Consider the following 14,982-nt stretch of genomic DNA (forward strand, 5'->3'; position numbering starts at 1 on the left):
TTCATCAAGAGGCTCTTTAGTTCCTCTTCACTTTCTGCCATAATGGTGGTGTCATCTGCGTATCTGAGGTTATTGATATTTCTCCTGGCAATCCTGATTCCAATTTGTGCTTCATCCAGCTTGACATTTCTCATGATGTACTCTGCACATAAGATAAATAAGCAGGGTGACAGTACACAGCCTTGACATACTCCTTTCCCAATATGGCACCAGTCTGTTGTTCCATGTCCACTTCTAACTTGCTTCTTTACCTGCATACAGATTTCTCAGGAGGCAGGTAAGATGGTCTAATATTCCTATCTATTCTAGAATTTTCCACAGTTTGTGGTGATCCACACAGTCAAAGGCTTTGGTGTAGTCAATATAGCAGAAGTAGATGTTTTTCTGGAATTCCCTTGCTTTTTCGATGATCCAATGGATGTTGGCAATTTGATTTCTGGTTCCTCTGCCTTTTTTAAAACCAGCTTGAACATCTGGAAGTTCACAGTTCACATACTGTTGAAGCCTGGCTTGGAGAATTTTGAGCATTACTTTACTAGCATGTGAGATGAGTGTAATTGTGTGGTAGTTTGAGCATTCTTTGGCATTGCCTTTCTTTGGAATTGGAATGAAAACTGACCTTTTCTAGTCCTGTGGCCATTACTCAGTTTTCCAAATTTGCTGGCATATTCAGTGCAGCACTTTTACAGCATCATCTTTTAGGATTTGAAACAGCTCAACTGGAATGCTATCACCTCCACTAGCTTTGTTTGTAGTGATGCTTTCTAAGGCCCACTTGACTTCACATTCCAGGATGTCTGGCTCTAGGTCAGTGATCACACCATCATGGTTATCTGGGTGATGAAGGTCTTTTTGTATAGTTCTTTTGTGTATTCTTGCCACCTCTTCTTAATATCTTCTGCTTCTGTTAGGTCCATACCATTTCTGTCCTTTATTGAGCACATCTTTGTATGAAATGTTCCCCTGGCATCTTTAATTTTCTTGAAGAGATCTTTAGTCTTTCCCATTCTATTCTTTTCCTCTATTTCTTTGCACTGATCACTAAGGAATGTTTTCTTATCTCTCCTTGCTATTCTTTGGAACTCTGCATTCTAATGGGTACATCTTTCCTTTTCTACTTTGCCTTTAGCTTCTCTTCTTTTCTCAGCTATTTGTAAGGCCTCCTCAGACAATCTTTCAGCATTTCTTTTTCTTGGAAATGGTCTTGATCACTGCCTCCTGTACAAAGTCAGGAACCTCCGTCTATAATTCTTCAGGCACTTCAGAGTTCCTGAAGAACTGAGTCGTTAGCAACACTATGTTATGCACCAAAAAAATTATTAGATACATAGATTTTGTATTCCTTGCTTACAACAATAAATGAAATGAAGTGAAATGAAATAAAATAAAAGCATGAACTCTGAAACCAGACTGTTCACATTTACATTCCAGCTCCACCCTCTCTGTGCTTTGGACTTTGGGCAAGGTGTTGAGCTTTCTAAAACTCCCCTTCCTTCTCTGTAAAATGGGCTGATAGCAACACTTCATAGGGTTGCAACTACTGAGGGAGTCTGAAGCAGAAACTGTGGTTATAAAAAGCACGGATGTGGCACTGGATTGCTTGGGCCTGAATGCTGCCTGATACTTACTAATTTAATTTAGCCTCTGCTTGTTTTCTTATTTACAAAAGAGAGATTGTAATACTAGCATATCCCTCGGGTGTTTATGGTGATTAAGTGGGTTATTATAGAGCAACAGTTTTGTAGAGCGCCAAGCATATAGTCAGTGCTCAATAAATGTTAAGTTCTGATTATGAGGTGTGGCAGAGGTTTGCAGAGTTTGAAGTGAGTTTGGTTCACCAAATTCCAAGTGCCCTTACAGTTTATAAGTGAGAAGGACCAGGGCCTAAGTAATGATGAAAATGAGGTGCAACAAGATTGGATTTTTTAAAAAAATAAACAAATAAAGCTCTGTGGAAAATAAAGGAGAAGAATACTGATTTCTAAGGGAAAGAGATTACTGAAGGACAGAACTTGAAAGGGCAGTTAACCTGAACCCCAAGCAGGACAGGTAGAATTTATGCTTCCTCATTGATTTGGTTAAAGGTGAGCAAGCTGATACTTGACCTAATTGCAAAGAGGTGGCTGACCAGCACCCTCTCTGTCATGTCCTGTGGCCGTGGGACCAAGTGGGAAGCTGCCCAGAGCTATGGCTCTAAGAACCAGAAAAGCTGCCACTCTCCTGCTCAGTTCCTGTCGTCTGGGCTCCCAGTGCTGGGTAGAGAAGTGGTTACTGAAACTCACTTCCCCATGCAGTCCAAAGAGAGACCCCTGCTTGGTCTGTTTCCGCAGGCACGAGGAAGTAAGTATTTCTACCCACTTCCCTATGGAGCCAGGGTTACTGTTGTCTGAAGTTGCAACTCTTCCTCAAAAAGTTAAGTACAGACTAAAGAAAGGGTAGCTCTAATGCAATACAAGCCCTGTGTCTTGAAAGCTGTTAAACAGCAAGAGAACTTGGAAACTGCTAAGCTGAGCTGCAGGGCAGTCACCTGGACTTGCTATTTTCGGGAGCATCTCTGAACGACCATAGCCCATATATTTGGTCAGAGGATTCCAGAGGCCAATGCCATGGAGGCAGGCCAGTCCTGCTCTGCCACTGGCCCTGTGTCAGAGGCAAAGTCCCTTTACCTCTCTACATTTCAGTATCCTTACCTGTGAAGTAAGGGAAGCGTTACCTATCATGACTTGAGTGTTGATAATGGTCCAAGCACAACATTTCAGGGAATTATTACTCTTTCCTTTTCACAAATGAAGAAAATGGGATTCAGGGAATTTAAATGACTTATCCAGGGCAAGTCAGCTAATAAGAGTCAGTATTTAAATTCAGGTCTGTGTCTACTGTCTATACTCTAAGGAGCTAGCTCCCCTCCCTAAGCCTGGCAAGTCACAGGAACTCAATAAATCACAGGTATTATTAACATTTCAAAATGACACTGACCATGATTACCATCTGCACATCAGAATATGGGTTTGCAAAAAAACATATATGTAGGGCTAATTGTTCTTTTTGCACTGGCACATACAAACACCATCTTATGACTTATAAAGGAGCATATTTGTCTCTTAAAATCATGATATGACCAGAGTTTGGCTTCAGAAAAAAGAGGCGAAATTCCTTTTCTGCATGCTGCATACATAATATTATAAAAGAGAAAGAACGTTGGACAAAGAATCAAAGCACAACTTTATACTTTAAAAATAGATTTTTATTATCTCATTCCATCCTGATATCAACTCCTTTATTTTTATCCTAATTTAATAGATAGGAAAAGGCTTCCCTGGTGACTCAGACCATAAAGAATCTACCTGCAATGGGGGAGACCCAAGCTTGATCCCTGGGTTGGGAAGATCCCCTGGAGTAGGGAATGGCTACCTACTCCAGTATTCTTGCCTGGAGAATTCCATGGACGGAGGAGCTTGGCGGACTACAGTCCAAAGCGTGGCAAAGAGTCAGACACGACTGAGTGACTAATCCACACACACACACAATAGATAAGAAAACAGTCTCTGAGTGGAGTAGTGATATGTTTGGGTTAAACCAGGGCTCCCCCATTTATTTACTCTTGTTCACATTCTGCTACCAAGAAGCCAAGCACCTTTTTGTAGGACATTTGCTCTTCTCTTGGTTAGGGGTTCTTCATCTGTAGAACATGCGTGAGCTGCAGATCATCTGATTTCCAACTAAAGGACAGACTCTTCTGTAATGGCCTTGGCATCTTGCAGCCATTAACTATGATTTCAGGGATGGCCCTTGCTCAAGAGGAAACTCGCCCTTCCATGGGTTGGTTGCTTAAAACTGTGCTATTTTTACCCAATAGTCTTCATATATGCTTATGGCTTTGCACGGATGACACTGATCAGATTTAGCATTAAAATACTATTTTCATTAAGCTTGATCCTTTACTTTGAATCAGGAGAGTTCTCTGGAAATCTCAGCCCTGTGATAAATGAGGCAGAGTGCTCAAGATGTCTTCCTTCTCTTCACATATACAGCTGTTCGTAGGGCATTTCTGCAGTCATAATATTAGCACAGCTGATAGAAGTCCTTTACCTTGCAGATAGAATACAAAGAGGTTGCTGTCTGATTGTCACCTTTGTAAACCCCAATAAGACTAACACAGTCTGACAAAGCAAAAGCCATGTTGAATGAAGACTAGGCATTGATTCCTCAGAGCAGTTCAAAGATTTACTTTTCAGGAACCTGCTTCTCTCCTGTAGAGCTGGGCCAATGAACAGTTCCAAGAACAGAGGGAATGTCTTTATTTAAAGATGGGTAAGATGGCTTAGTTTCATTGAGTTAGACAAGGCTGTGGTCCCTGTGATCAGATTGACTAGTTTTCTGTGACTATGGTTTCAGTGTGTCTGACCTCTAATGCCCTCTCGCAACACCTCCCGTCTTATTTGGGTTTCTCTTACCTTGGATGTAGGTATCTCTTCACGGCTGCTCCAGCAAAGCACAGCCGCTGCTCCTTACCTTGGACTAGGGGTATCTCCTTATGGTCACCCCTCCTGATCTTGAACGTGGAGTAGCTCCTCTCAGCCCTCCTCCTGCACAGAGTTGGACATGACTGAAGCGACTTAGCAGAAGCAGCAGCAGCACACGCTAGTAAAGTAATGCTCAAAATCCTCCAAGCCAGGCTTCAGCAATACATGAACCATGAACTTCCAGATGTTCAAACTGGTTTTAGAAAAGGCAGAGGAACCAGAGATCAAATTGCCAACATCTGCTGGATCATGGAAAATGCAAGAGAGTTCCAGAAAAACATCTATTTCTGCTTTATTGACTATGCCAAAGCCTTTGACTGTGTGGATCACAATCAACTGTGGAAAATTCTTCAAGAGATGGAGATACCAGACCACCTGACCTGCCTCTTGAGAAACATGTATGCAGGTCAAGAAGCAATAGTTAGAACTGGACATGGAACAACAGACTGGTTCCAAATAGGAAAAGGAGTTCGTCAAGGCTGTATATTGTCACCCTGCTTATTTAACTTATATATAGAGTACATCATGAGAAACACTGGGCTGAATGAAGCAAAAGCTGGAATCAAGATTTCCGGGAGAAATATCAATAACCTCAGGTACGCAGATGACACCACCCTTATGGCAGAGAGGGAAGAGGAGCTAAAGAGCCTCTTGATGAAAGTGAAAGAGGAGAGTGAAAAAGTTGGCTTAAAGCTCAACATTCAGAAAACTAAGATCATGGCATCTGGTCCCATCACTTCATAGGAAGTAGATGGGGAAACAGTGGAAACAGTGTCAGACTTTATTTTGTGGGGCTCCAAAATCGCTGCAGATGATGATTGCAGCCATGAAATTAAAAGACACTTACTCCTTGGAAGGAAAGTTATGACCAACCTAGATAGCATATTCAAAAGCAGAGAGTTTGCCAACAAAGGTCCGTCTAGTCAAGGCTATGGTTTTTCCAGTAGTCATGTATGGATACGAGAGTTGGCCTGTGAAGAAAGCTGAGCACCGAAGAATTGATGCTTTTGAACTGTGGTGTTGGAGAAGACTCTTGAGATTCCCTTGGACTGCAAGGAGATCCAACCAGTCCATTCTAAAGGAGATCAGTCCTTGGGTGTTCATTGGAAGGATTGATGCAAAAGCTGAAACTCCAATACTTCGGCCACCTCATGTGAAGAGCTGACTCATTGGAAAAGACTCTGATGCTGGAAGGGATTGGGGGCAGGAGAAGAAGGGATGAGGATGAGATGGCTGGATGGCATCAGCGACTCAATGGACATGAGTTTGAGTGAACTCCAGAAGTTGGTGATGGACAGGGAGGCCTGGCATGCTGTGGTTCATGGGGTCGAAAAGAGTCAGACACAACTGAGCAACTGAACTGAACTGAACTGCAGATGGCTTAGACAGTAAAGAATCCTCCTGCAATGCGGGGGACCTGGGTTCAATCTGTGGGTTGGGAAGATCCCCCAAGGAGGGCATGACAACTCACTCCAGTATTCTTGCCTGGAGAATCCTCATGGACTGAGGAGCCTGGCAGGCTACAGTCCATGGGGTCACAAAAAGCTGGGCATGACTGCAGGACTAAACACACACACACACAATTATCTCTAGATTAATGGAAGAGGCCATCTAATATGAGGGGCTCTAAACTTCAGGCCTGTGGATAGTTAAATCTCTCTAAACTGAGATTACATTGGGCCAGAGTAATATTTGGTTTTATTTTAATGCCCTTAAAAGTGTTCTCAATCCAAGCATTTCTCAGCTTCATTCATTCACGTTATCTGCCTGGTCTTTGAAGGCATTTTGAAGCAGGAGCCCCTATTTTCTGTGCTTTCATTGTGTGCTAAGTATTTTAAATACATCTCATTTATCCTCATAAGAGACTTGTGTTAGGTATTAACATCTCATGTTTACAAGTAAGTAAATCAGTGCCTGAAAATATGGCGGTGGTTTAGTCGCTAAGTCGTGTCTGGCTCTTGGACTCTTGCGACCCCATTGACTATAGCCTCCCAGGCTCCCTTTCTATTTGGATTCTCTAGGCAAGACTACTGGAGTGGGTTGCCATTTCCTCCTCCAGAGGATCTTCCTGACCCAGGGATCGAATCCAGGCCTCCTGCATTGCAAGCAGATTCTTTATCAACTGAGCTATGAGGGAAACCCAAGTAAGTACAAGTAAGTAAACTGGAGGCTTAAAAGGAGGAACTTGCCCAAGGCAAGGTAACTACAAATATCAGCAGGACTGAATGACCATTAAGCCAGAGGCTTAATTGGTCATGGTTTGCTTCAATTTGGGTCTTCTGGCTCCAGCATCTTCTCAAGTAAATTATCAAAGGCCACTCCATTCCATGACCTGGATTTATTCTTTCATGTGAACAACCCAGTTCAGTTCAGTTCAGTCACTCAGTCGTGTCTGACTCTTTGCGACCTCGTGAACCACAGCACGCCAGGCCTCCCTGTCCATCACCAACTCCCGGAGTCCACCTAAACCCATGTCCATTGAGTCGGTGATGCCATCCAACCATTTCATCCTCTGTCATCCCCTTCTCCTCCTGCCCTCAATCTTTCCCAGCATCAGGGTCTTTTCCAATGAGTCAGCTCTTCGCATCAGGTGTCCAAAGTATTGGAGTTTCAGCTTCAACATCAGTCCTTCCAATGAACACCTAGGACTGACTTCCTTTAGGATGAACTGGTTGGATCTCCTCACAGTCCAAGGGACTCTCAAGAGTCTTCTCCTACACCACAGTTCAAAAGCATCAATTGTTCGGCACTCAGCTTTCTTTATAGTCCAACTCTCACAAGACCCCCAACTTCTTTAATCACAGATATCATTATCAAACCTTAAGTGACTAAGATCATGATCCTGCCTTCCCTGCAGAGATCCCCCTGTACCCACTGTATTCATTATTGAAACCTCGATTGAGCCATTGACAAATTCATTGTGTTCATAATGTCTCCTTAATTATTAGTAGAGGAACTTGTTCAAAGGAGAAAAGACCTGGGGAAAGGGGATTTGCACAGTGTGTGCTAAGTCACTTCAGTTGTGTCCCACTCTTGGGCACCCCATGGACTGTAGCCTGCTAGACTCCTCTGCCCATGGGATTTCCCAAACTAGAATACTGGAGTGGGTTACTGTTTCCTCCTCCAGGGGATCTTCCCCACTCAGGGATGGAACCCTGGTCTCTTAAGTCTCCTGCGTTGACAGACCGGTTCTTTATCACTAGCGCCACCTGGAAGACTTTTATAGTATATGTCTTCAAATCCAAAAGAGTTAATCGAGGTATATGCTTCCGAAGAGCAAAGCCTGGCAGAGTCAGCCTGATAGAAAAACTCCAGTTTATCAGAACCTATCAATCCTATGGTCAAATCCACGCCCGGGCCGGCTTCCTCCGGACACCCAACCCCTAGATTTCCACCCCGCTGGGGAGACCTGAGCTCTTAGGCGTTCGCAGTCCCTTTGCAACCTCAGAGCTGCCTTCGCTAGGGCCGCCCCAGCTAAAACCTGACCAGCACCTGCACCGCGGCTGCAGGACGCGCACTGGCCGTCTCCTAGCAACGGCAGACGCGTAGCCAGGGCGGCAGAGGCGGCTCTTCCTTCAGAGCTCAGCTCCTGCCTGGGGCTACCTCTGCCATGACCACCAAACAAGCCAGGAAGAAAGAGGTGCATCGTATCAACTCGGCGCACGGATCGGATAAATCTAAAGAGTAAGGGACCTCTGCCTGCCCATCCCACCGCCGGCTTGATCCTATGTCCTTTCCCCTTGTCCCGACTCGGCTTCCCTGTAGCAAACTCTGCCAAGGCAGGAGTTTAGATGGCCTCCTCCAGCTTCTTTACCGTCTGTAAGAACCCGGACCTGGGAGACTCTTGCCCTCATTCTTCGTCCATGCCTGCCTGGATCCACTTCCTCCCAGAGCCCCCGGTTTCCCTGTTTCAGCTGCTTGGCGGGGTGGCTGCACTTCTGGCTCCAGTCCACGAACCTCCCACCCTTTCCTGCCGCTCCTCCTCTTCAGGGTCCACCCAGGCACTTGGAAGGGCTGTGGCTTCCTTACCAGAGAGGCGAGGCTCAAGGTTAGGACCAGATCTGCATGGGCCCAGTCTCAGCAGAGAGACCTTTCACCTTGCTGATGAATCCTGTTTGTATTTGCCCCATCTAACAACTGAAGAGCTTTAGTCAGATTCTATCAGACATGAAATGGTTTTTAAAAGTTAAAACTATATAGATATGTAATTCACGTTACCAACGTTTACTCCGATTAAGTATACAGACTCTAGTTCATGGAATCTAAATGATGCCTCTCTGATCTGGGGTGGTTTTTGCTGTGAATGTACCTCCTTATTATGTTTTCCGCCCCCTCTGGGTTCCCCGCCCCGTTCACCCCCCCATCCCCGCCCCCGCCCCTTTGAACTTACAAAATTTATAAGAGAGCTCCAGCTGCTAAACCTACTTCAGGGGGATCATTCATGTTTTCCCCACTGTGCCTGTGAGGGGTGGACTGTAGATTATTTTTACTTGGACTCTTAGATTTTGGATGGCTAGTTCTTCATCTCAGAGAAGGAAATGGCAACCCACTGCAGTATTCTTGCCTGGAGAATCCCATAGACAGAGGAGCCTGATGGGCTGCCGTCTGTAGGGTCGCACAGAGTCGGACACGATTGAAGTGACTTAGCATGCATGCATGCATTGGAGAAGGAAATGGCAGCCCACTCCAGTGTTCTTGCCTGGAGAGTCCCATGGACAGAGGAGTCTGGGGGGCTGCCATCTATGGGGTAGCACAGAGTTGGACATGACTGAAGCGACTTAGTAGCAGCAGCAGTTCTTCATCTCTGTCTTCACCTGAAGAATCCCGTGTTGAACTTCTGTTCACTGATGCCTTCTCTTTAAACTTTTTCTCTCCCTGAACTCCTCTCCCACATTCATTCCCACATCTGAGATTCTCTAGTTCCCAGTTCTGTTCTCTCTCATAAGCAGGCTTCCAGCTTCCTGGCAGATAATCCATTCATTTTATTAGTGACTTAAATTTCAGTTATTATTTTACATACATAAGTCATTTTTAACAGAATTGCTCTTGTGATACATACCAGGGTAGGACAGTCCTACACTGTTATATTTAGAATCAGGGTCTTTTCCCTTTTCCCCTGTTCATTTCTGACTTTACTTCCCCTTGGTTCACATACTGTCCTTTTCACATCCTGGAATACCTACCCCAGGGCTTTTGCTCTGGCTATTTCCTCTGCTAGAAAGCCATTTCCATGTGGCTTTCTCCCTCACGTCTTTTAGATATCTAGCTCAATGCCATTTGTTCATGTTAGCTTCTTTGGCCAGCTAGTTTAAAGTTGCAATCCCCACTTTTCTGACAAAACCAAGAACTCCCTGTTTTTCCTTTGCACTTTATTCTGTCATTAATTGTTTTTCTCACTAGCATGCTATATATTTTGCTTTAAAATTATGGTTACTCATATGTCATCCTAATAAAAATAGTTCCCTGAAGGCAATAATTTTTCTTCTGTTTTATACACTATTGAATCCTAAGTACCTAAAGTGATGTTTGGGTCATATATAGTAGGCACTCAAAAATATTTATTTAATGAATGAGTGAATGACAGTGATTAAATAAGAAACAATAACAGGATTGCAAATGAGTTTTTGAATACACCAAAAAAAGAAAGCAAATTTAGTGATGATTGTAATTAATGCACATTAAAGGCTCACAGCTCTTACAGAGCTGTGATTTGATTTTAGAGAGTTTATATGCTGAAAGAGATGAGGTCATTAACTCCCATTTAAAAAAAAAAAAGCTGTTCAAACCAGATACCATAAAACACAGTACCTGGCCTAGTTTTGTGGTGATTCTATCACACGATAGAGATAAACTCCCTGCAGATAAGCTGTTAACTCGTTCCTTACTGGGGCATCCCATTTCTTTTTGAGATGATGCTTATTTTTTCCTGAAAATATCTGAATTGAATTATAGCAATAAAAGTACATAAATATACATATATATTTATGAAAATAAAGATAAGGCCAAATAGTTATACAATATCTAGGCTTTGCTAGAAACTAGCTATTGTGTATTAAACATTAAATCATTAGATTTTGCTGTAACATTATATAATAGGATGTGAAATCCATTGTAAATCATGTTTATCCTCTAAGTTTTACTGAAGAACTAATGATAGACATCAGGACAAGTCATAGATTAGGTGTCACCTAGCATGGGCTTTCCTGGTGGCTCTGTTGGTAAAGACTCTGACTGCAATGCTAGAGACCTGGGTTTGATACCTGGATTGGGAAGATCCCCTGAAAGAGGCAACACACTCCAATATTCTTGCTTGGAGAATCCCCATGGACAGAGGACCCTGGCAGGCTGTAGTCCATGGGGTCACAAAGAGTCAGACACAACTAAACGACTAAGCACACAGAAGTATGGAGCCCAGGGATCAAAGTCTAGCCAGGCTCCAATGTAATTGTCACTTGAAATATACTGGTGACAGTGTAAGTTTTCATATGCTATTATTTCACCACACCTTATGGTTATACATCCAATAAATGCAACTAACTCTGACATGGTCCCAAGTCCAGAAGTGAGAGAAGATGTATTCAGAGCTTTGAAAATGGCTGTCCCACTAAACTTTATTGTCCTACAGCTGCCATCTGTAACAGATTTCTTGTATTCTCTAAAGTTGTGTGTCAAACTGGGGACAGGATCATGTCTGGCTGTTGCCTAGCTGAGTGGCTAGCACATAATAACCATTTGCCATTTGTTTATTAATGAGCTCATAGTTCAGTTGCCTGGCTTGGTTTCATTCCTTCTAAATTTGATTGAACCCCAGTTCTCCCTCCCTTTCTGATCTGGTCCACTGTTGGCAAAATTCAAAAACTGAAAAGTTTCAACTGAAAAAGCAGAACACTGTATGTCCAGTTGTCACCAAATTCATAAATAAACATGACTTTGAATCACCAAGACTAAGTACGCCAGGTAACTAAGCTGTCAGTTTTCACATTAGATTAATTTACTTCTATTTTATGTATTCCCCATTTCTTCGTATCAGCAAGAATAAAATCTCTGATCTAGGGCTCACCTTTGGACCATTTTTTCTGACATTGGCGTGTCATTTTTCTCTGCCAGTATTCAAGTTTTTCTCCTTTACATGAAGGGCCATCTACCTGAAATTGCTCCCATTCAACATCCCCTGTCCTCCCTGCTCTTTTTTTCTTCTCTAACTCCAAACTTCCATGATTCTTTCAGATTTTTTAAAACTCTGTGTGCTTGCGTGATAAGTTACTTCAGTCATATGTCCAGCTCTTTGAGACTGCATGGACTGTAGCCCACCAGGCTCCTCTCTCCATGGGATTTCCCAGACAAGAATACTGGAGTGGTTTCCATGTATTTCATTATTAGCACCTAATAACAATTTGAAATTATAAACCAACTTAATCAATTTGAAAACTAGTGATGTGCTAAGTCACTACAGTTGTGTCTGACTCTTCGGGACCCTATGGACAATAGCCTGCCAGGGTCCTCTGTCCATGGGATTTTACAGCAAGAATACCAGAGTGGGTTGCAATTTTCACCTCCAGGTATCTTCTTGACACAGGGATCAAATCAGCATCTTTTATGTATCCTGCGTTGGCAGGGAGATTCTTTACTAATAGAAGCACCTGGGAAGCTTAGTATGAAAACTAGTATGCCCTGCAAGGTACTTTCATTGCTTAGATGCCACTGGAAGGATTTGTAGCGACAGAAGCCAAACACTTGATCTTCTTAGAAGTACTGAATATAAGTCTGGGTGTACATGACAGACAACTGGAAAGAAGGAGAAGAAGCCATGCAATTCAAGTATTAAAAGTTATTAGAAGTGTTAATGCTTACACTTGAAATGCTAATATATGTAGAACTTTAACAACAAGTTTGAGATAGGGATACAACTTGGTGCTTATACTTCCATAATTTTGTTCCACTTCCAATAGAACACTAAAACCAAGATCAAACAAACAAAATTTGTTGAAGTAACAAGAATTATGCAACCTTTCAGATTCTTACAGATGATGAAATATCATTAGACCCCTTTTTAAAAATTTATTTTATTGTAGTATAGTTGATTTACAATGTTGCATTAATTTTTGCTGTACAGCAAAGTGATCCAGTTATACATATATATATATATATATATATATACACACATTCTTTTTCATTATGGTTTATCATAGGGTATTGAATATAGTTAGACCTCTTTTCAAAACAGGGTGAAATATGTTTCAAAAGCTCAAATTTTTCTATACTTACAGAAGTGTGCATTTACATTTCATAGAATTCTCAAAAAAAAGATCAACATATGTGTTTATACAAAACATTGAAAACAAGACTATTACAAGAGTGGAATTATGATTAATACCATGAAAGTGAAAGTGAAGTTGCTCAGTCGTGTCTGACTCTTTGTGACCCCATGGATTGTAGCCTGCCTGGAAAATCCCATGGACAGAGGAGCATGGTAGGCTGCAGTCCATGGGATCGCTAAGAGTCGGACACAACTGAACGACTTCACTTTCACTTTTCACTTCCATGCATTGGAGAAGGAAATGGCAATCCACTCCAGTGTTCTTGCCTGGAGAATCCCAGGGACGGGGGATCCTGATGGGCTGCCATCTATGGGGTCTCACAGAGTCGGACACAACTGAAGCCACTTAGCAGCAGCAGCAGGCTCCTCAGTCCATGGAATTTTCCAGGCAAGAATACTGGATCAGGTTGCCATTTTCTTCTCCAGGGGATCGGAAATGGCAACCCACTCCAGTATTCTTGCCTGGAAAACATTGAAAACAAGGCTATTACAAGAGTGGAATTATGATTAATACCATGTAAACAACATAAAATAGAAGAATACATATCTTACTGAGGATTAAATTAAGTGAAATATTGGTTATATCAAGTCCAAGAAAGAGCTGCTTAAATTAAACCATGCAATAGTGGTTGATGGATGATAGATAACCCATTCCTCTACCACCAGAAATCAAAAAGAAAAAAAAAAAAAAATGTGTGTGAGAACTAGAGAGAGAGAGAGAGAGAGAGGTGGCTTTTATAACTCTAGGTCTAGTCCTTATAGCTCCACATAAAAGGGCAGAGAAGGAAGAGAAGCAGATAAGAAAACAGCTCAAGATTCACAGTGAGTTTTACGGTTCCCAGGTCACCTCCGAGGACCTCACCAGGTAATGTCTTAAGGACTCGCAATTTAAAAGGTGACCTTTGGTGACAGGGGGCTTCCCTGGTGGCTCAGATGGTAAAATATCTGCCTGCAATGAGGGAGACCTGGGTTCGATTCCTGGATTGGGAAGATCCCCTGGAGGAGGGCATGGCAACTTACTCCAGTATTCTTGCCTGGTATACATATCTGTTGTATATTTTAAAATATAAGTATCTCAGCTAAAAAGCCCTGCTCAATGAGGATACGAATACCCTGTTAGTTTTAGTGGGGTCTGCCACTAGTTCTCCCTTTGAAATAATATTAATCTGAGCATCTGTTTAATAATTTGTTGAAACTTGACATGGGTTAACAATCATTTCTGGCAATGAACCTTTTTTTTAATCAACCAGTTTTTATTTTGTTTAGTTTTGGAGGAGAAATTGTTCCTTCTCAGTTTACACCATTATTAGACGAGTAGAAGACATTAGATTAAAAAGATTTTAAATGCACAAACTCATGGAATTTGTACCTCAGGGTTACCTAAAAACAAAGTCAAATTTGTACTTTGAAACTCACAACACTGTTGCTAATGCTTCTGAAAGAGCAAAGTAATATTACCTCAATCAAAAGTGGTCATTGAAAAATATTTTAGTTGACTTTACTATTATTTTGACATTTACAGGTAAAAGATTATTGAAATTAAGAAATTAAATAATCTATAAACTATTAATGTGAGATAAAAATGACTAAAATCTGTATCCAAGACATCAGAAATATAACTTTTATATAATTTGTGTAATTTCGTATAATTTATATAATATGAAATATTGGGTAGAAATATTACTCATCTTTCTCTTTTACTCTTCACAAATAAGACATGTATATGTTGTCAGAAGTATTCAACTAGGTGCTTTGAAATTTTGTTAGATTCTTTCCTAAGGTAGGTTCAGGCTAGTTAATTTCAGGGTCTAGGGATACAGTCATGCTGATTTGTATGGCTTAATTAACATATGGTACATATTAAAAGTAAACTTTTTATAGGAAGTGAATATATATATATATATATATATGTAATCATACTTTTTTTCTGGTGCCAAATGAATACCGTAGTCCAAATATTTTGTGATTGTTTTTATTTCATCCTTCTGACCTGATGAATATCAAAATTACATATTTTGCTTCAGTTAATGTCCCCTTTCTGTTCCCATTTCTTTACCACTCAGTCTTGAGTTCAGGAGCAACATGTGTCTAATTTAGTTATAAATTAGTATAAAAGGTTACTACAGTTCACCAAACCGTGTG

The 14,982-nt window shown here is 41.7% G+C and overlaps 1 protein-coding gene across 3 annotated transcripts in view; it reads left to right on the top strand.

Moving 5' to 3' along the window:
• The first annotated feature begins 7,671 nt into the window (after positions 1-7,671).
• The window catches only part of ADGB (androglobin), a 190,460-nt gene continuing 183,149 nt past the window's right edge, over positions 7,672-14,982 (top strand). For all 3 annotated transcript variants that reach the window (XM_027551777.1, XM_027551778.1, XM_027551779.1), the window contains exon 1: positions 7,672-8,207. In XM_027551777.1, the coding sequence (XP_027407578.1) occupies positions 8,134-8,207 (74 nt within the window). In that variant the 5' untranslated portion in view covers positions 7,672-8,133. The remainder of the gene's footprint in view (positions 8,208-14,982) is intronic.

Source organism: Bos indicus x Bos taurus, chromosome 9 (assembly GCF_003369695.1).
Source record: "Bos indicus x Bos taurus breed Angus x Brahman F1 hybrid chromosome 9, Bos_hybrid_MaternalHap_v2.0, whole genome shotgun sequence".
NCBI lineage: Eukaryota > Metazoa > Chordata > Mammalia > Artiodactyla > Bovidae > Bos > Bos indicus x Bos taurus.